Source organism: Montipora foliosa, chromosome 3 (genome assembly GCF_036669935.1).
Source record: "Montipora foliosa isolate CH-2021 chromosome 3, ASM3666993v2, whole genome shotgun sequence".
Taxonomy (NCBI): domain Eukaryota; kingdom Metazoa; phylum Cnidaria; class Anthozoa; order Scleractinia; family Acroporidae; genus Montipora; species Montipora foliosa.
This window is the reverse complement of record NC_090871.1, coordinates 70,443,121-70,464,894: the sequence shown is the minus strand read 5'-3', so window position 1 is coordinate 70,464,894 and position 21,774 is coordinate 70,443,121. Positions and strand designations below refer to the sequence as shown.

Sequence of the window (21,774 nt, the reverse complement as noted above, 5' to 3'; positions counted from 1 at the left end):
AATTTGGGCAGGTACATCATGTAAGCCGGTCACGAAATTTGGGCAGGTACATCATGTAAGCCAGTCACGAAATTTGGGCAGGTACATCATGTAAGCCAGTCACGAAATTTGGGCAGGTACATCATGTAAGCCAGTCACGAAATTTGGGCAGGTACATCATGTAAGCCAGTCACGAAATTTGGGCAGGTACATCATGTAAGCCAGTCACGAAATTTGGGCAGGTACATCATGTAAGCCAGTCACGAAATTTGGGCAGGTACATCATGTAAGCCAGTCACGAAATTTGGGCAGGTACATCATGTAAGCCAGTCACGAAATTTGGGCAGGTACATCATGTAAGCCAGTCACGAAATTTGGGCAGGTACATCATGTCATATATCAAACTCCAACGATGTCAAGCCCCCAATATATCAAGCAATCTACACCTCTACAATACTATGCCCCTATCAAGCCAATACAATATCGTGCCCCCCCCCCCCACTATATGGCACACCCTACCAGACCCCCTGTACATAGATTATCAATGTAAAAGTCCGACCTCGGACATCAAGCCCTTCGTTGTACATTGTTAATGTACTCCCTGATCAACAATAACAGGCCCTGATAAGCGATATAAAGCACGGATATCACATCAGATCATCAATTTCAAAGTCTGACCTACAATATCAAGCCCCTCATATTAGATCACCAATACTGAGGAAGCCCTGACCAACCCTATCAGGCCCCGACCTACCGTATCAAGCGCCGCGTGTTAGATCGTGAATGTGGACTAATGAATGAGACAAATTGCAGGAGAATGTCATTATCCCACGTAATGCAAAACATGCAAACAAATTACGCATGAAAAATCAAATGAAACTCTCGCTCCGGTACAACAACTGGGGTGAATTTACGCCGGTATGACTCATTTCGGGATGACAATCTGGTGGTATAGACCTTACTCATAAATGGAGGTCAATTTATAATTCTCTTATCCAAGTGCAAATTAGCCTACCAAGCCTCGATACCATACAGTGAATTGAAAAGAATTTTTGCTCTAAAGTAAGGCTTGGTAGGCTAATTTGCACTTGGACAAAAGAATTATAAATGTGACCGCCATTTATGAATGAGGTCTATTATATAAACGAATACAAAGCTACAAGGAGACTGGGGTGAACTTGCGCTGGAACGAAAGTCACTTCAGCGTCATGTAACACCAACTAAAATGCGAAATGGAGAGCAAGTGCACACAATACCGGAACAAGCAATGGGCTAAGTCACAAGCTGCCTACCCTTCTTAGTGTTTCAAACCGTTCTTAATTTATTCCTTCTCAAGTTGCAGGTCCGACCAAAATTACAGTGTTTCTATGGCAATCAGATGTCCATAACTTTATATACTACACAAAACCTTTGTTAAGCTACCCCGTCCCGCTAGCTGTACATAGGCTATAAAACAACAGCAACCATGAACGTATATCCAGTACTTTCTCTTCAAAGATAACGTTACGTCGACATCGGATCTCCACACAATCCCTGTTAATTCCTCAAGCTCAGCCACCAGTAAAGGGAGCTTTTTCTTACTCTTCAACCCGTGGACTGATGGAAAGTAGATTTTCTTTCCAAATTTGCTCGATTCACCCGGACATAAGCTGCGGATCCATGTTGCACAGCTGATAAGTTCGTTTACTGTTGTACAAAACATCACTCTGACAGTTCGACTGTGTCATCCCCAATCACGTTCACAACTATCTTTCCTCTGGCATGGCCAAGTTCGAGCTTAGTGTACGCTTCATTTGTCTTGGAAAAGGGAAAAACTTCTTGTATTACAGGTTTGATCTATTAAACAAGAAAACGACAACAGTTACCACTCAAGACATTTGACTACACCATCATCATTATTTTATTCAATAATTTAAATTTAACAAATTGGGGAAATACACAACCCGCATATAGCAAAGCTAATCGAGGCGGGATGTGTAACTTACACAGTACAATGAAATTTAGCAAAATAGATTAATAGTAAATCAGATAAATAAATAAATCAATCAATCAAATAAAACAAAAAGGTATACACTTACATTCACCTTTTTCCAAAATGGCCACCATTTAAATGTTCTTTTGTTTTTAGTCAAATTAGTCCTTGATGTTCTTAAGCTTAAAATTCAAAAAGAATAAAAACAAAAGAATATCTAAATGGCAGCCATTTTGGAAAAAGGTGTGAAAAATAAAGCAAGAACCTATAAGAGGACATAAAACATAAAGAAGTAATAATGATCATTGGTAATTTTTGAGATTAACGTCGAGACATCAACGTAATCATCCTCATCATCAAGCACCGCGGGTAAAAATTGGTGACTTTTAAAAGGTTTTTTCCAAAGCTTGCACCAGTCAGGCTTCAGACAATTCCAAAACTTGGATCCGAAAATGGTAAGTGAATTAAGCCGAATAGTCAGTCTTGGCTTCAAAATGCAGATGCTATTTTGTAGCACTGCAAACTTGCTTGAGGTGTTTAACACTTGAAAAGGAGAGAAAATAAATTCAGTGTTTTCGCAGCTGAGCGTACATACCATTCCCGATTCACAAAGAGATCGGATGTAATCCAATGCAGGTCCGTTTGGATTGAAGAAACCCCATGAAACCAAACTACCACTGCAAAGAGCCTGGATGGAGAACGGACATTAAAACGTTGATTAACGCTAGTTGCATGTAAGAAGACAAACAAATAATTGACCAAGAATTTGTTGAAAACACTGTCAATGGTCGGGAAAGACTTTTCCCAAAACGCAAGAAAACAAAACCAGTTTAAAAAAGCTTAACTGATTAGAGTGTAATGTGAAGTGCTTGTTTTCTACCCCATATGAACCATGTGAGCGTTAGCCCTACAAATGGAAATGGGCCCACACAAGGACAGAGAAAAACTCTGACAAGGGTGGGAATTGAACCCACGACCTTCGGGTTAGATAACCGCTGCTCTACCGACTGAGCTACAAAGTCAGACGGGAACAGGCCGTGGGAACTGAAAATGTTAAAGTCACGGCAATGAACATATACAAGTATAAGGAAGGGTTACGTTTTTGCAAACGTTGGCCGTGAAGCACTCAGTTTAAAAGAGCTGTCTGTTAAAACCATGGCGCCCCGGTCATTTTCATTATTACTACCTTTCAGAGACTTTGGAACACATATCATTTTACTCCTTGATTTGTCCCATAGAGAGTAGAAGGCCATGATGATTCTAATAGATTAGTTTGACAAAGCATGCTCTTGGTAGCTAAATGATGTCAAAATGTATTTAGCTGACTACCCTTTGCAGAGTCATGGTTTAGTGGAGCTAATCCAATTAAAGTGCCCCTGCAACCAAAAAATCAATTCATATTTTTCTTTGGATTTCAAAACTATGTTAACAAAACACTAAGTGACCCAAGTTTTAAGCCTTGATTTCAAAAAGACACCTCTTTATTTTAACTGGAATTTTCCTATTTAATGGTCCTCCATTACTAAGATTATGTTCTTGAGAGAGCTGGATCGAGGAGAAAATGACGTCAAAGGCTCACTAGTTTAAGAATACAATACGTGTGTACGCTGCAAAATAAATATGCAGCACAGGGGTTTTGGGCTTTCAGACTTTTAACCTCACGCTTTGCATATATAATAAGTTGCGTTCACACGCTGAAATTTTAAGCTAGTGAGCCTCTGACGTCACGTTTCCCTGGATCCAACCGTCTGAGTTCCAATCGGTCAGTTTTGAACGTGAGTAATGGCGGACCGTGAAATCCAAAACTTACACTCAATGTAAGCGGCCTTTGGATAAAAATCAAAGCTCAAAATCTTGCCAGTCAGCTGTTAAGCAAACACACTTTCAAAATCTGAAGGAAAAAAGGAAGTGGTTTTTTTGATCACAGGGGCACTTTAAGTCCATGGCCTCTAGAATGGTTCTTGATCTCTTAAATCGAATAATTTAAGTTCAAATCACACGTTTACAATCAGCTGCTTTCAGTACCTGTTTACGATTTGACCTTTATGCAAGAGTGGTTTAGATTTTAAATGTTGTGTGAAGGAAGTGTCCATTTTTTTAATTGCACGAAGTTGGTAAGGGAACTTTGGTGCATGGTAACATAAATTAAAAAAAGAATGCCAAGAGAATCCCCGGGGGGGGGGGGGGGTCCTATATGGAACAGACGGGGATGCTCGTCGGATATTTTGAATTTAACCCCTAAAGGAGACCAATCTGGGCGTGATTTAAGGAAATTTTGACCCCTAAAAACAAGTTAAAAAGAAAATTTGACTTCTGTTTCTCTTCGCGTAACTCTGTTTCTTCGCAGAACCCTAAACGAGACCTTGGCGGCTTAAAATATTGGCGTTTTGCCCGGAACACCCTAAGCGAGACCAAAATCCAAAATTTACACCCCTAAGCGAGACGACGAGCATCCCCGTCTGTTTCATATGCGAGTCCCCCCCCCTCCCCCCCCTGGGAGAGAATCAAGCTTTCATTTTTTTAAAATCACCTCTTTCAAGAATACACTCCAAACTGAGCTAACACCTTGCCTGATAAAGATTTTGGGTCACTCTCACAGGTTAATTTGGTCACTGGCTAGCTACACGGGGCTATTCTCTGTTTCACATGGCCAGCTCTTGATTTGGTTGAACGGGGCAAACGTTTTCTTATGGAGACGTTTGCCAAAGTTGACTCAACTGGCGAAGATGGGGAGAGGGGAGTCACCCTCATACCCAGGAAAACTTTCCTTTATAAATGAAATTGGCCCTCACTCCTCAATGCTTCATATCCTAATTTCCCTCAGACCTTTCATTGGTTAGACTGGAGTATGAAACACAGAAAGCAGCCAAAAAAATAAAGGCTTTTCTATTCTTACCTTTTCGAGGGCCGATGAGGTAAAGGATCGGCCAGCTGAAAGCAGTCCTAGCCCAGCTCCCAGTTCATCAGTCTTGCTGAGAACTGGAGGAGCAAGTGTCACAAATATTGCTCCTTTCCACTTAGAGAGCAGTGCTGAAAGTTTCTCTCCAACCGGACCCCCAAATGGATCCAAGATCACATCAAAACTGAATGAAACATAATATTGAATAACTATTAGAATTTCACTTTGTCATTTATACTGTTATGTTCCCGTCTAAAGTGCTACCATGACCAAAATATCAATAATTATTCTCCTATATGTTAACTAAACACTAAGTGACTTAAGTTTTAACCCTTGATTTAAAAAGACACCTAGGCCTGGTTGTTCGAAAGGTGATTAACTCAATCCGGGAATAGCGTAAGCTTTTGCCTCATGTTTTCAACTTTTTGGTGAAAGCTTCTTTTGCTTATTCTTGTTTTTGAAGAATGACTTCTTCTAATGTAAAGTTTTGCTGAATGTCAGCGTCAAACAACATTTGGGAGTAGAGAAATAAACTCCTTGGTTAATTTTTAATTTGGGATTAGCATTAATTGGCTTTTGAACAACCGGGCCCTGATTATATTAATTGCAATTGTCCTATTTAACTGGTAATGGTCTGCCATTACTACCGGTAACTTTAAAATGTTGAGAGACCTGGATCGAGAAGAAAGATTACTATTACATAGAAACCAAGTTTGTTTTCTTACCCTCCCAGTGATTCCAGTTCTTCTTTCATGTTAGCATCATTGTAATCTATCACAGAATCTGCTCCAATTCCAGCTACAAGCTCTACAGCATCTGCCGAGCATGTGCTGGTAACACGAGCACCCCAGGCTTTCAGCAACTACAATATACAAAACATAATAACTATGAATGATACCCGACTGTTTCACTGCTTTTTAATTCAATTCCATAACTGCCCTATAATATAACGATCATTGACAAATAAGAATGATGCAAGAATTAATTATTAAATAATAAATAATTATTATTATTGCATTTAATGCACGAATGGTGCCATCAGGGGCAAACGTTTTCAGGCTACTAACCAAATGAAACCATATGATTTGCAACATAAAAGGAAGTAGTACCAACAGGAATGAATTATACCTGAATAGAAAAGTTACCAACTCCTCCTGATCCTCCAAGAACAAGGACACTAGAGGACATAAAATTTAAAAGATTGTAAGGGATCTAGAACACTCTTAAAGCAACCTTGAATCCAACACTGAAATTGTATTTTATAATGAAAATGCCCAGAAAAAGAAAACTGTGCCATAGGCAAAGTCACAAAAGGACTGAATTTAGACAATAAGGCAATAATAATTACATGTATTAAGGGTTTACAGAACATTCAATCAAAGACAAAGTATGCTGATTTCTTTCACACATCCTAGTGTACAGCCGATGTGTAATTTGTTTTCCTTTAAGTTCATTTTGAATAATTTTATACTCCAAAACTCAAACCAGACTTAACTAATTGACTCAGTCTCAGCAACGACTTCCCAATTTCCCTTTTAAATCTCAAGCTATTGTAAATCAGCTGTCTTTCTATGACCTGAAAAAACCTCTTGATAGGATCACCAAGGTAATTTGACTAATGAATGAACATCAACTTGTTGATATTTAAGGCATGATTGAAATAACTTCCCACAGGAAAAATTGGAATGAAGATATAGGGGAAAAAATTATTACAAAGAGCATGATGACTGATTCTGTAAAACTGCAATTATGATGACACTTGAGCAATGAATGACATGGATAGCCTTATTAGCATTCACTTACTGTTTATCGTGACAGTTATTTGGATTCAGACCTGCTCTACTAAAAAGTGCTGACCATACAGTACATGCCACATATGGAAGAGATGCAGTTTCAGCATGTGTCCAATTGGCTGGCTTGATAGATATCTACTGTGCAGCAAAATAGAGTAAACAAGCAAGAAATCACTTTTGTTAAGGACGGTGCCTACTAATTCAAAGGTATTTTTGCGTGAGTTACTGAATATACAGGAAAAGCAGATCTTAACAAGTGTTCTGATTGAAATCCAAAAAGAACATTGGCGGTTACCGGTATCGTGCATTTTTCGAAAATAATTAATCAACAAGATTTCCAAAACGCTCTAAAATACAAAGCAATGTATGGCTTTCTTTTCCAAATTGAAGGGTAATTATCTCTGAAAAATGCGTGGTTAACTCCAATTTTCTCTTTGGATACCAAGAGCACCTGCTAAGTTTTTCTTTTTCCGCATAGCTTTGAACTGCGCAAAAACATCCCTGTATTAATGACCACCACCCATACGAAATCTGAGTATCTCGAGATGCGCAGAACGTATGCACAATGACAAGAGTAGGCACTGTCCTTATGGTAAGTGAAAGAACATTTGGGAAGCTGTGACCATCATCAGTAAATAATATTATTTTTGTGAAGGTGGGCCTCGAGGTGGTGTAGTCAAAATTCCAGAATTTTGTTTTTACTGTTTCTGCAAAAGTGAGCCAAAAAAGCTTGGCACAGTCCTCAAAGGAGGTTAGTTCCCTTCCACAGTTGAGTGAGACCAAATCATTGTTGCCATGGTTTTTACAAGAATTTGGTTTTAATCCTGCTTCAAAAAATTCGGCTGAGATAAAGGCCTTACCACTACTGGTTAATTTACCCACTTTGGGCTGGACTATTGACATCAAAGAGTTTTGATCAATAAGACATTATTGGAAACTAATACTGTAAGTAATCTTTATTTCAATGAATTTATGCAAGATACAACATGCACAACAGCCAAATGCAATCAGCTGGGAGACAATTTTGATGAGGGAGGCTAACCAGAGTATTTAGAAGAAAAACCTTTCAGTCAAGTTAAGTTTCCCTAAACTCAGCCCACATGGAATTTTTAGAGGTGGGAGGTACAGGTCATACCACAACACCAGCCTCAGACTACTCCTAGGCAGAAAAGGTGCCAAACAGAAGTTGGAAATTAAAACATTACTAACTCTACACCTGCAAACGAAAGAGAGAAATGATCCTTGCACTAATATCTGGTATAATTAAAGTGAAAGAACTTCTAGCAAATTGCAAGTTTCAAAAGGTGTTCGGCTTCTAGATGTCTGAAATTAAATATGGTTGACAGTACAGATTCAGTTTGAATTTAAATCTCATCTGTGGCCCATTTCTCGAAAGTCCTGAAACTTTATGGGCCATTTTCGGGTGTCACAACTCCCTTTGTATCTCAAGAATGGAGAGGACTTAAGTCATCAAACTTCACAGATGTGTTTCTTTTAGTCAGTTTGAACAGATGTTAAAAGATTCATTTGGCTTTCCAAAACAAGTGGTTGGCAGTTTCACACATGGCTTTTCGGGACTTTCAAGAAACAGGCCCCTGGTACCTAGCAAAAGTTCAGAGCCTTGGCTGACCATGTATTTCAAAAGCAAGATATTAGGGAGGGATGCAGAGCACCAATGTGGCCCAAGTTCGATTTCGAGACTCGGCATCATAATTATGTGGGTTGAGTTTGTTGGTTCTCCACTCTGCACCGAGAGGCTTTTCTCAGGTACTCCGCTTTTCCCCTCTCCTCAACAACCAACACTTGACATGATTTGCGTCAATTGTCAACTTCAGTTGACAGTGTCCCCAATTAAGTTCTCCAGCGCTAGAATGACTAGACAAATAAATAAAGTTCCTTCTCTTTCACACACCTCCCTGCACAGAAAATTCATTGAAAACTGTTTAATATTAACTGCCCCATGCTATAGCATTATACCTCATCTTGACTTGCAACTACAAATTCACAGTGGGTTCCCCCAGAGATGATGCTTGGTGTCCCCCAAACCTGTGGAAAGACAAATATGCGCTGGAGTGAAAACATCAATAGCAACAACTGATAAAATAGCTACTAGTTACCAGTACTACTGGACCAAGTTTATTGCTTGGTTACCAAGTACAAACAGCAAATGCGTTAATTTCGGTAGCTTCATATCGTCAATATTTATTATTGTTTTCCCTGTCTTCTGAGGGACTTTAATTAAACAGGCCCCTTAACAACTAAAAAGGTTTCTTGGATTTATTATTGCATCTCACCAAATCAAAGGTAAAATGCCTTCTTATACAAATACTGAACTCTTCTAATATCTTGATGAATTGCCATAAACGTCATTTTGTGACTTACTGGCAATTTTTTCATGTGTTCATTGTACCAGAAAGTCTCAAAAATGCAAGATTAGTTTTGCAAGAAAACAGTTTCTTGCAAAACGAATATATTAAAGAAACCGGTATTTTGCCCCAAGAACAGATCGACTTATAAACGGATATTTAAGAAAACTATGCTTTTGCCCTCACAAATCAGGGGGGAAGAGGTGCGACTTATACACGGGTAAATACCACAGTTTATGAGGGGTAAACCGAACTAGAGTTTCCATTTAATTGATTGTCTCAGGTGCCATCAGCATACCAGAGGAGAGATGACTGACCTCATTAAAAAGTTTGTCTAGCTCTGCTAAACCACATTTGAGAAGAAACAAACTTCTGAAGATGAGGGGCTGTAACAGTTTCCTTGATTAAAAATGATAGATACATTGCTAAACAAATATATTATTATCTACCTTTTGACTGACTTTCCTTGGGCCAGGAAACAGGGAATTAGACAGATCCATTTTTCTTTGTATTAAACATTCATTCACTGTATATCCTTGACATTTAAGCCAGCCGCACACAGTGAGGAAAGAGCTGAGCATACTGTCTCGCAAGGCGGTTTGCTCAGCCGTTTCTCCACATGTGCAGGGAAATTTTGGTGTGACTTCAGTGGTTAAAGATGGCATCGAAGGAAGAAACTTCAACACCACTGATGCCACGTGACAATTCCATGTATTTTATTGGATGCTTGATTGACCAAGCTCAGCTCAATTCTCACGATAACCGCTACCTTGAATTAGAGGAAGAGAGAAGGGATCTAACCAAATCCCAAAACAGAGACATAATTTTAAAATATAGTCACTACTTAGGCTAAAAGTGATATATCAACAGACCATCCACCTGCTGGCTTTCTAAAGCCCTATTCACACCCATAAACCAAGTAGTTGAGAAGGCTATGTAAATGAACTGGACCAGAGCTGTATTTCAACCAGACTCTGTTAAAGCACAAAAGAAATAGTTTCACCTTCTCTTATATAGCCCCCCTCTACCTATTCAATGTTGGAAGGTAACACAACAATTTCCCATTAAAACCATTCAGTTTTGCACTACATTGAATCAGGGGGGTGGGGAGAGAAGCAAAGAAGACGTCAAAAGTGCTAACCTTCCCAATGGTTTTGTCTATGACTGTAGGTTCGACCCAGGTTCAAATCAACCCAAGTTAGTTATTGTCATGTGAACGGTTCAACCTGGGTTAAATCCAACCCATCTCCAGAGATAGGTCGAACCTGGGTTACTTTGGAAGAAGTGTCATGTGAACTCAAACCTGGGTCGAACCTGGGTTAACCCAGTGACCCCTGGGGGTGAGACTTGACAGATTTTACTCCGTCTAATGCCAGGCAGCTGTTTTTACCCGTCATCTGGGAGTGTTCTAGGGCGTTTGAGGTGAAAACGGGTTTAGCAGTCAAAAACTAATCATGTCCCCTCCATTAATCTTAATTTGACACATGAGCACTTGTACATTTAACCATCCTGCATTGCGTGCGCGTATTTCGTGCTGCCATTTTTTTTTCAAATATATTCCCTGTGTCGAATATCGTTCTGGCAATTCAAGATCTCCAGTTCTGATAGGTGGCAAGCCATTTTTGGGCAGAAACGCAACTCTTCTTCATCTGCCCCTTTCTCTTGCAATTTGTGAAGCGAAGTCAATTCGCCAAAGCTTTATTATAAATATTTGCCACCGAATTTCCACCATGAATAAAGAATTGACATCTGCCACATTATCGCTATTGCTACATTCAAAGTTCTGTTCCAGTCTCGACCCCAGAGCTCTCCTCTTGACTGAGAGAGAGGAGAGCTCTGGGGAACCCTGAAAATCAAGTGTCTTCTTGTCGGTTTTCGTGAAGAACAGTCAAAAGCGTCTCTATTTGGTGCATTCATGTTAGCACGAGGAGTGGGCAGGCACCTTAGGCTCAAATAGCCAATTTTTGAAGAACCCTATGGCGCATATTCTCCTACATAGAGTTTCCCAGAGCCCTGCATCAATAAAATAAATTATTAGTCTCCCTCGCAGCCGTTTTTTGGATGTCATGCAACGCTCACCCAAAAGTAACGGCTGCTGACATCCGAACCACATTCCTTTCTCATTGTCCTTGCGGTTTGTTTGCGGTCCATTGAACAGACCAATCACATAACAGAAAATCTGAATGACGTAACGTTTCGCGCGAAAATTTGGATGTGGCAGATAATCTAGCTAGTGCCACTGAGCAGCAGAGCCTGGTATATTAACGATTTCCCAGATCCTGTAGGCAAGTTAACAAAAACATCTTCCTTCTCGGCGAAGATTTTTCTGATTGCGAGCTTCTGGTAAATATTAAGCTCAGAAATTTTGAACTTTGACGACGCTTTGCGAAAAGCTTCTTCAAGCGCTGCCATTTCGATTTATGTTGCTTGTGATATTTTCCACGTGAGGACCCCGATAAAAAGCCATATCTGATTGGACAAGTCTCAAACGGCGAGTCTGGCGCGAAAAGGTTCCTGAAGATGGAACCCAAGCTGTGATTGGTCAATTTGGTTCGGATGTCAGCAGCCGTTACTTTTGGGGGAACGTTGCGTGACATCCAAAAAACGGCTGGGAGGGAGACTATGCGTCAATCAGAGGCTCTGATTATGAGAATGAGCCCTGTTCTGGAAACAAACGCACATGCGTGTAAAAGCAAACCCAGGTTCGCCCAAAGGTATGTGTTCACATCCGTTTTCTGCACTTCACCGTGTGAACAAAGTAGGCGCGAACCCGGGTTGATTTGAACCCTGGTCGAACCTACTGTGGGTGTGATTAGGGCTTAAGTTTAGGAAAGCCGTCTGCCTCGTCGTCACCGTGAGGAGGACTCCCGTGCATGAAAACGCCTGCAATGAAGAAGCTTAACTACATTATGAAGTGAAATTGCGGGGATCGAGTACCTGCTCTCCTTTTCTAAACCGTCGAGCCATGCGTCCTGCTTTCACCACTTCACCCGAGAAATCTCTTCCTAAAATGAGAGGAAACTCGTTCGCGTTTTCTATTTTCCTCCACATATTTAGCAGAGTTTCTCCATAACCACTTCGCATTCTGAAGTCTATTGGGTTAACAGAAGCCGCGTGAACTCGAACCAAGACATCTGTGGGTTTCCGTAACCTCGGTAAAGGTTGGCTTCCGAATTCCAGTACATCGTTGGAGCCGTACTCCTTGATGTACCATGCTTTCATAGATTGAACAGGTGAACTGGAAATGTTTCTTGCATGCCTTGAAAGTGTCCGAGTGAAGATGTTTGTTAAAAATACAAGTCTATGAGAGAAAATTGATCCTTTGGATAACCGTACAGTTGTCGAAGAGAGGAAAAAGCAGGTTTTACTTGATCCCTGAACCACATAGCCCAGCAACATAATCATCATACAAATTACATAATGCAACTTCCGTCAGGAAGCATATACATCATGACGATAGGCCATAGAGTCACCTATCTGTTCGTACGCAAGGCAACCTGGGAAGTGAGGAGGACACATCAATGAAGCTTTACCGCATGTATGCAGGAGCCGATGAGTAGGAGCGAACATTTCCCATAAAAAGCTTTTTTACAGGGTATTTTTTTTTAGACAACCTTTTCCCTCGCCGTTGCGGTCCGGTCACGCAAGGACACCAAGTTAGTTATCGGGCTCCCACGGAAGTCTCATTCGCGGAAAATTCAATCTCAAATTAAATCGGTCTGTGAAAACGCCGTGACGGGAATATTGAGCAGTTGTTGGCTCCTTTTCATAGGTTCCTGACGCATGTCATGAGAACCCAAGGCTCTCAGTCTTCTTACTATTTCCTTTGTTTTTATCTTTAATCACATTTCTGAGTTACACATGAGTTCAAACTTCACGTAATGTCACCAAGTGAAGGTGGTTTTCCCCCGGGGGGGGACTCCTATATGAAACAGACGGGGATGCTCGTCGGAAATTTTGAATTTAACCCCTAAAGGAGACCAATCTAGGCGTGGCTTAAGCAAATTTTGACCCCTAAAAGAGAACGTTTAAAAACACAAAAATACGACACGCAATGAGTTTTAATGATAAAAAGGCATAATCATCGAATGCTTTTATCTAAAAAGAAAATTTAAAAGGAAATTTGACTTCTGTTTCTCTTCGCGTAATTCTGTGTTACTTCGCGGAACCCTAAACGAGACCTTGGTGGCATAAAATAAAGGCGCTTTGCCCGGAACACCCTAAGCGAGAACAAAAATCCAAAATTTACACCCCTAGCGAGACGACGAGCATCCCCGTCTGTTTCATATGGGATCCCCCCCCCCCCCCGGGGGTTTTCCGTCGAAGGCATGTACTGCTGACCGTCCTGACCGGAATGTGCCACTTATTCCTACGCCTGCCATTCTCTCCAAACTGCATTTCATTTGTCTCTTTGTTTGAACGACTGAAACAAAATTTCCAAAAACTCACGACCCGCTCGCTATATGTTTATCGAGCATAGACCTAATCGGCTAACTCAATGTTGTACCCAATTCAAATCTCCCGGGATTAAAGATTCTTTGAGTATTGTATTTGCATGATTATGAAGTAGTCATATTTAAATGATATGGAATTACCTGGAAAAAAACGTTTTATTCCCAAAAGGTTTGAATTGGGTATAACATTGAGTTAGCCGGTTAGGTCACCGTGGAACAGGTGGTTGTCGGACCAACTCTCGGCAGTGTCTCAAAAGAGCTGAAGGGAAAGTTCTGCCATTTTTCACCTGAATCAAGTCCTTGCGAGTAAGGACAAGAAACCGCACGCGTAGGCCCCATCTCACAGTATTTACATAGAGTAGACAAAGGGAGGACCTACCTGGGAAGAAAAACTGGCTTACTTTTCTGAATTTTTCAAGCTTCTGTAAGCAATCGCTTATATTGTTTTCATAATTGCGAGGATCTTAGCCTTACTTGATTTCATATCCGCAGTTCAATATGTGATTCATTCATATATCATGTCGTTCGTTCTTTCGGTTTTAATTAAAGCATGTTACCGTTTAGGGCAAAGTTGCTTCCGTTGTTCAAAGAATGTCTGTTCCCAAAAAGACCAGCAAACAATCAAGGCAGTCCAAATGCTCTATCAAAATAAATACAAATGGCGATGCCAAAAAATTTTTCAAATCTGCAAAATTAAGTGATAGCCAGGTCTCTATCTCGGTTACTCGGCTGCTGAAAAAAAAAAACCTTTTGTGAAAGGGTAATAAGGGAAATAAAGAGGGTCGTTTCCAGAAGTCTAGAGGGTCGAATTGCATTCGGCGGAAATAGACGAGATCAGGCCGAAAGAATACATATAAGGTACCTCAGACAGCGACTATATGTTCCATGTCTGATCTCGGAGCAAGATTTAATTGGATAGGTGTCAATAGTGGTGATGGAGTACCCGGAGAAAAACAGTCGGCCAATTGATGCATGCAAAGATGTCCTTCGTACAGTCTCTTCATAAGTCCACAGACGATTCCAAAGCTGGGAGGCGAAGTTGACGACCACAACGCCAGACTGACTCCCTAATGAGTACAGCTTGGTATTTTCAGATGGTCACTCATCGAGGTATTAACTCCGTTCAGACAGGACCTAATCTCCATGAACAGACCGGAAGCGGTGTTATCCTTTCGTCAACCGGCAATACGCAATATAGGTTTTAAAAGAAGATGTTACCTCAAGCTTAGCGAACTATTGATAGGATAGCATCCAAATCATAGCTTGTTTTGAGAAAAACCTGTTGATTAGGCAATTGGCCCAATTATACAAAGCTGCCATTGGGAGTGCTGGCCTTTCGTCAGAGCCAGGAGCGCAATCATACGAACGCCAACTGAGGCTAGACGGAGTATCCTTGGAAGGACATTTCGCTCATAACTGTCATAGGCTAGCACAAACAAACAATCTGGCAAATTGTTTCCTTTCAAAAGGACAGTAAATACTGTTAAACGTGCCGCCGGTAGTGAAAAGAAGCACCCCGCACGTGCCGCACAATACGCCAAGAGCCCGTGACAAAACACTAAAAGTAATATCGTCTACCCGCTCTTGCTTTGGGCCCTGTCCCAAGCGAAATACCAAACTGCGTTGTCATGGCAATGACCAGGGCAATACCAGTATTAAGGAGTAACTAGCACGACTTCCAGCGAAATTCATTTATGGTGAACTTTTCTTTTAATTACCCATTGACTCCTGACCCCTCCGCATTGACGAGTAAAATCGTCTGGCTTGTTGAGGTTTAAGATTTAAAAGGTACTAAAGAAGATAGAAAACTAGGAAATCTCTCTATTTTTGGGAGCACTTCCTTTGTTTTGCAGGACCATACGTAATATCTGGCAACAAGGAAGTAAAAGTATTGCTTTATGTTAGATAAGGTGTCCGATCTCAGGCCAATTATTATATCGGGAGTGAAAATGTTGGATTTTTAGTTTTATTTGGTTTTTGGCCAACCATTTTATAAAGCCCCGCCAAAAACAAGACGTCTCGCTATACGACCAAAATATATGAAAAAGAGACTCCTTTTCCGTTCTACAAAAGGTACAAATATCGTTTTCTCTAATGCCTATTTTATTTAGAAAATCATTTGTCGCTAAACGCCTATGAAGTAGTTTAAACTGAAAAATAATTAATTTGGTAGATTTAGTGCTGCAGAAAGGGAGTTTGTAAGCCATCTCCCAGTCAATTGTTTTGGAGCACTGAAGGCTGCAGTCGACACACCATTTCTCTTGGCTTTTCCTAGGGCTGCTCTGTTTAGCGCTGATCAGCTTTTCGTAAGCCAATCTATTGGGTTTAGGAGCTTTTATGAAGTTTTCTAAAAAAGTGCTGAAATTTCTGGTTTTTTCATTTTTGTTTTCTATGGCATTCCTTAACAATCTTATGCACGATACCACCCCGTGATAAAAAAGAAAATTTGTTTTGACGTCGGAGCATTCCTTGAATTCAGTGAAAGATAGCATTCTCGTCACCAGAGCCTCGGGTCGACCCAAGGCTCTGGGAAACTCTGCGTGGCAGAACATGCGCCGTAGGGTTCTTACAGCCAAAAATTGGCTATTTGAGCCTTACGGCGCCTGCTCACTCCTCGTGCTAACATGAATGCACCAATTAGAGACGCTTTTAATTGTTCTTCACGAAAACCAATGAGAAGACACTTTGTTTCAGGGTTCCCCAGAGCTCTTCTCTCCCTCGGTCAAGAGAAGAGCTCTGGGGTCGAGATTGTGAAAGATAGCAGGTTATCTGTGTCTTTCATTAACTGCCTGACGTTTTGTATTCCTTTGGAAGACTACGATTTTTAGTAAATAGGTTTATTTCCAATTCTCACAAGTGAATTTTGCCACAGAGGTGAAGAGAGCAAATTTTCGGTGGAAGTTATGTTATCGTCATAACTGATTTCTGACCAGATTTTTAGAATAAGCTAGAATATATGTATGAACTTTGCCAAATCATTTTTGTTGAGGTTACCCTTAAAGATAACAGCCCCGCCAAAATCGTGTAATTCAGAATCAAAGAACAATTTCCATCTACCATTATTATCGTTGTCCAAATATTTTTTGACCCATGTTGATTTGAGCGCTTTATTAAAAGATTTAATGTCGATCATCCTTAAACCTCCATTTTTATAATCACTGATCATAACATCTCGCTTAATTTTGTCCCCCCTTCCACTCCAGAGAAAGCTAAATAAATTAAATTAAAACATGTTTAATATAAACGATTTTAAAAGGAAGCCATGCATGCACGGAATAGATTAATAATTTAAATCGTAGTAATGACTTTTTTTCTTTTTTGTTCATAGCTTACTGAATACATGTATGTTAGCTAATGTATTGTATTCCGGTGTAAGTAAATGTTGTTATTTAAGGAATTAAAAAAAAAAAGAAAAAAAGAAAAAAAAGAAAATAATCGTCTGGCTTTAGACAGAGTAAAATCTCCCAGGGGTTAACGGGGGTTAATTAAAGGGGGACATGGTTTTTGAGTGGAGATAAAGGTTGTTAACCCATTGAGTAATCAAGCACCCCACACTGACGGTAAAATTTGTGGCGCAAGACTGAGAAAATCTGTTACGTCTAACTCCCAGGGGTCAGTGGGTTGAGTGTAAACTGTAACTTGGCCCTGGGTCACTAATTACGGACACTGTACAGAAATCAAATCATATCAAATCGCAGGAAGGTTTTTGGGGAGAAGGGAAAACCCGAGTACCCGGAGAAAAAACTCTCGGAGTAAATAAGAGGACGTGACGCCAAGTTCGGGAATCGAACCCGGTCCACATAGTGGTAGGAAACAAGTGATCAACCATTAACTACGTACAAGCAGCTAATAAACTCTTGACAATTTTTTATTGATATTAAACAGATATTATTTGCGAATTAGAACATGATTCGATTGTGATCATATCCAATCAGTGTATCGAGTCGCGCACCACCATTTTTACATCACTGGTGGGGGTGGAGTCAGGAAGGACTAGGGATACAGGTTGGCTTATTTCATTAAGTAACGCAAAAAAAATATAGTGGGCTGGGAAGCAAAAGTAATTAAAAACTCTTTTAGGATGACTCAATTTACCACAACTGGGAAACCAATAAGAAAGATATACTTGCAAGAAGTCTTTGGTTTTTTAATGTGCTCATTACGAAAACAAAAGATGTCTTTATTTCGGCAGCCCATAAGGCTCTGGTTGAACATTGTGATACCACAGAACAGCTGACGTCAATGATATCTTCGCTATCTTTAAACACGAAGACGCACTATTAAACGGGTTGCATCACGCTCATCTCTTGTTCGATTCACCCAAGCACGACTAAGATGGCACTCAACATACAGACGGATCCCCTAAAAGATAATTCCAGCAAGAGAAATAGGGACGAGAATTAAAAAAAAAAAAGAACAGATAACATCTCATAACAAATTACGGACACATTGCCATTGCACGAATATCACAGAGCTCTGTATGCGACCACGCTTGAGTGACCGATCATTCGCGTGTGCCTATGGCACCACGCCTTTCAAGTGTGCTTCTTCGTGTTTGAATGTACCAATGGATAGTTTCCTTAAAAAAGGAAGAAAGTCTAGACCAATCGATAATTTACCTTAAAAGAAAGAAAGTCATTACATAACTCTTTTTTAATGCGTGTTTACATTGTTTGAAAGACCGGTGCATGCACACGGTAAGAGAATCTTCGCTGACGTGATTGTTTAAATTTTGTTTCATGAACATACGAGTTTCCTCACAGAAAGGATGAAGCTATTTACAAATCCACTTCAAAAGGTAAAAACACTCGTTAAACTTTGTTAAATAGAGCGGTTTTCGATTGAGCGTCGAAGGTAATTAGCGAATTTCTTTGGTTTTGCATTACTCCACTCAGTGATTGGTTCAAAGTGCACGCGCCACTTTTTCAACCAATCAGAAAAGAAACCAAAACCAATCGTGGCTCGCGCGCGCGCACATTTTCCCGCGCTTTGTGTCGGCTACATGTAATTGCTTCGAGTTTTGATTGGTTCACTGAATTGTCTCCGTCCTTTTTGATTGGCCAAAGTAATTACTTTGGTTTTGGTTTTCCGACACTCACTTGAAAACTGCTCTATCGGGAATTATCAGAGATAGCTCATGAAGCAATGCACTTTCAATACTCAGTAAATGTACTTTATTCTCGGCTGCCTGATTAGAAAACAATAGTCTTGCGTGAAATGAGGCAAAAAACGTAAACAAAGATTCCCCTATACGCGTTTAGAACCAATGGCCTCCACCCACGGCCTTTTTTGTCACCAATGCAGTACTAAGAGAACTGTGGACCCATCCACTCAGAAAAAGGTTGTTGCACTAAAACTCAAGTATGTACGAATGTTAATAAATACTACCTATAAATAAGTTAAGATTTCAAGGATCGAGTCTCTAAATTCTTCTAAATTCTCGAGTAGTAAATAAATTAATAATAGCAAGGGTGCAAATTTGGAAAATTTAAACGAGTAACAAATATATATCTATTATTCAACTGTTTCATGCAAACGAGGTTGAAGACATTGGTATTTGAAACATTGCATTCAAATTTCAAATATCCCAAAAAGGCACCCTTAGCAATCCAATTCTAAATTACCCTAAAAAATTTAAATGAAATATTTCTCTGGGTCAGTGACTGATGCCGCAGTTTCCGGAAATTACAAGTAGTTGGGTGGCGCCAAGAACGTTCTTAGCCGCAGAGCCTTTCTGTGCTCTATTTGATTTAGAAATAAAAGTAATTTATCATGATAAATTAATTGATTACCGTACTGAACGCGTAAAAATAATAACTGATTTCTTGAAGGAGTCGTTTATATTGTACCCAGGATAGAATTAGGCTCGATTTCTAGCTGTTTTGGGAGTCAGATTAACATCCTCCTCCCAACGAACGACTGGATCACTGTATTTTGTACTTGGCAGGCAGGCGACTTTCTGATTGGTGGAAAATACAATTCGCTGGACCAGTGATCCAGCCCTGGTGTGCGTGAAGGAACGCGGGCGCAAAAAAACGGCTGGTCAATCGAGCCAAGGACAGAATACGATTAATTGGATTGTCAAAAATTCCTATCGTGTTTATTAGTTAGAAATTAGCTTGGTGATGGGGTTAGAATATTCACGCAAAATTGTGAGCCAATCAGGAGCAAAGACGTTTTCCCTCGCATTAAACCGGCTGCATGGAATGTCTTTGTGTTTACGGAAATCAGTTGAAAAGTCCCGGCTCTACTACGACCGAGTGACTCACTTCAAAACACGACATGAAAATTAGGCCCCCGTCCACACGTATAAGGATATTTTTAATCCGCTAATTTTTTCTTTGCGGATTAAAAAAATTCCACGTCCACGCGTAACGTATTCAAATCGAATTTGCACGTCCACACGTATCCGGATTCGTTTTAGTATTTAAGACTCCTTTGTGACTATTGTCAACAGAGCATGCGCCAACAGGCGTGCGAGTTGGCGATCATTCTCGTCACCAGAGCCACTGTTCTTATGTCTGCGCATGACTCGAGGCTCTGGGAAACTCTATGCAGGAGAACATGCGCCGTAGGGTTCTTGAAGCCTAAAACTGGCTGTTTGAACCATACGGCGCCTGTTCACTCCTCGTGCTAACATGAATGCACCAATCAGAGATCACCAGAGACGCTTTTCACTGTTCTTCACGAAAACCAATAAGAAGACACTTTGCTTCAGGGTTCCCCACGTTCTCGTCCCCGGAGGCCGCGATTCTTGTGGTCAGCACCAAAAATAACGACCCCTGGCTGGTTCCGAACCAGGACGTCCGCGAATCACGGACTTCAGGCTCGTCTGCGCAATCTCAGAAATTTGAAACAATTAGTAGCTGTCAACAGTTACCAAAATAGACCCCCACAGGGACTGCGCGTATTTCGGAACCGGCCAGAGGTCGTTATTCTTGGTGCTGATCGAAAAAATCGCGGTCTCCGGGGACGGGAATAGCTTCCCAAGAGCCCTTCTCTCCCTTTGGGGTCGAGATTGGTTGGCGACAAGAGAAGCGATAGCATTTTCCTTCAGCGGCCATGATAAATATTTACGCGGTAAAGACTGGATCTGAGATTGTAACGGAATAGGATTCGAAAATATCCGGATTCGACCCTCCACAAGATTCCAAATTCTTTGCGTACTAAAAAATTTCCACTATGGTGAGCGGACTCAAAAAATTGCGCATACCTGTCGACGGGGCCTTAATTTCCTAACTAAGGAGCAATAGGTATTTTCTTTGAATACGCATTGGTTCATTTACTTTTATGTCAAAAACGCGCCGAATCACAAACAAAAAGAAAAAAAAAACCAAAACAAAACAAAAAAACAACAACAATAAACTTAGGCTCTAAATACCTACTAACTTTAAAAACCCTTGTGTTTCCATTTTTCTCGTGTCAAAAATGCTTTATATACCTAAACCGTAAACATTCAATAGGCCATCTCTGAGTTCATGTCTGCCTTCTCTTCAAAGCGAATCTAAGTGCGAAGTTTTTCTTATGAAAATTAATTTTCATTCATATGTAAAGTAGAACTAATTACCATCACAAAAACTTCGCACTTAGACTCGCCTTGAAGAGGAGGCAGACATGACCTCGGAAATGGCCTCTTCACAAGGTCAGCTATTACAGTGTCCATTATTTGCGTCTTGTTTGATATATTTACAGACATTACTACAGAGGATCATAAAATAATTTATATTCAAGATGACGGCAACATTGCGTAACACTCATGCTTTAAGGGCAGTGTTGTAAAATTGACGAGACCTCTTGCGTCACTTCATTTACACAATATCACACGCGCAGAACGGCGAAATCCATCATGTAAACCATTTTAAATGTATGGATCCTCCGCATAAACTCGATCACTGAATCAAACCTGTCTCCTTATATGGTCCAAGGAACGGAAGAAAACAATGGAACCCTTTCGCGGCTTAACTAGGAAGTCGTTGGATTCGTTACATTTACGTATGAAACGGATTAATAAAAATTGCGAAACCAACTGGAAGTTTAGACACGCTAGGCTCAATTTTCTTAAGGCTTTGATTGTTTGATTTGTCGCCGCCTTGTTAAAAAAAAACACGCGGAAAAACTATCGGTACAAATCTGTGATAAAAACTATCATTGAAAAAAATATTTCCATCTTGAAACAAGAACATTTGACTTCAAAAACTACAATATCTACCGTCCAAAAAGCTTACAAATCCAAATAAAACAAAATGACCTTAAAGCAATTTTGTAAAAAAAAAAACATACGAAGAACAAAAACAGTTTTGAAACATTCAGG

General features: G+C 40.3%; 2 protein-coding genes across 2 annotated transcripts in view; both read right to left on the bottom strand.

Moving 5' to 3' along the window:
• Positions 1 to 1,278: 1,278 nt before the first annotated feature.
• LOC137998135 (reticulon-4-interacting protein 1, mitochondrial-like) lies at positions 1,279 to 12,454 on the bottom strand. Its single transcript, XM_068844570.1, has 8 exons — positions 11,947 to 12,454; positions 8,621 to 8,689; positions 6,654 to 6,778; positions 5,979 to 6,027; positions 5,576 to 5,712; positions 4,848 to 5,034; positions 2,547 to 2,639; positions 1,279 to 1,815 (listed from the first exon to the last, which is right to left on the bottom strand). Exons 1-8 carry the CDS (start codon positions 12,415 to 12,417, stop codon positions 1,681 to 1,683), a joined length of 1,266 nt encoding a protein of 421 aa, XP_068700671.1. The 5' UTR covers positions 12,418 to 12,454; the 3' UTR covers positions 1,279 to 1,680.
• Positions 12,455 to 18,101: 5,647 nt separating this feature from the next.
• The window catches only part of LOC137998127 (zinc finger MYND domain-containing protein 11-like), a 21,905-nt gene continuing 18,232 nt past the window's right edge, over positions 18,102 to 21,774 (bottom strand). Inside the window, exon 11 of the mRNA XM_068844559.1 lies at positions 18,102 to 21,774. This exon is cut by the window's right edge and continues 1,738 nt beyond it. The gene's annotated coding sequence lies outside the window, so the exon portion shown is untranslated.

Coding starts and splice junctions, on each gene's coding strand:
- LOC137998135 (XM_068844570.1), bottom strand. CDS start 12,417: ATGATGATTATGTTGCTGGGCTATGTGGTTCAGGGATCAAGTAAAACC. Junction 8,690..11,946: donor GGTTTAGAAAAGGAGAGCAG/GTACTCGATCCC, acceptor GTCTTTCCACAG/GTTTGGGGGACACCAAGCAT. Junction 2,640..4,847: donor CCTCATCGGCCCTCGAAAAG/GTAAGAATAGAA, acceptor TTCTCCATCCAG/GCTCTTTGCAGTGGTAGTTT.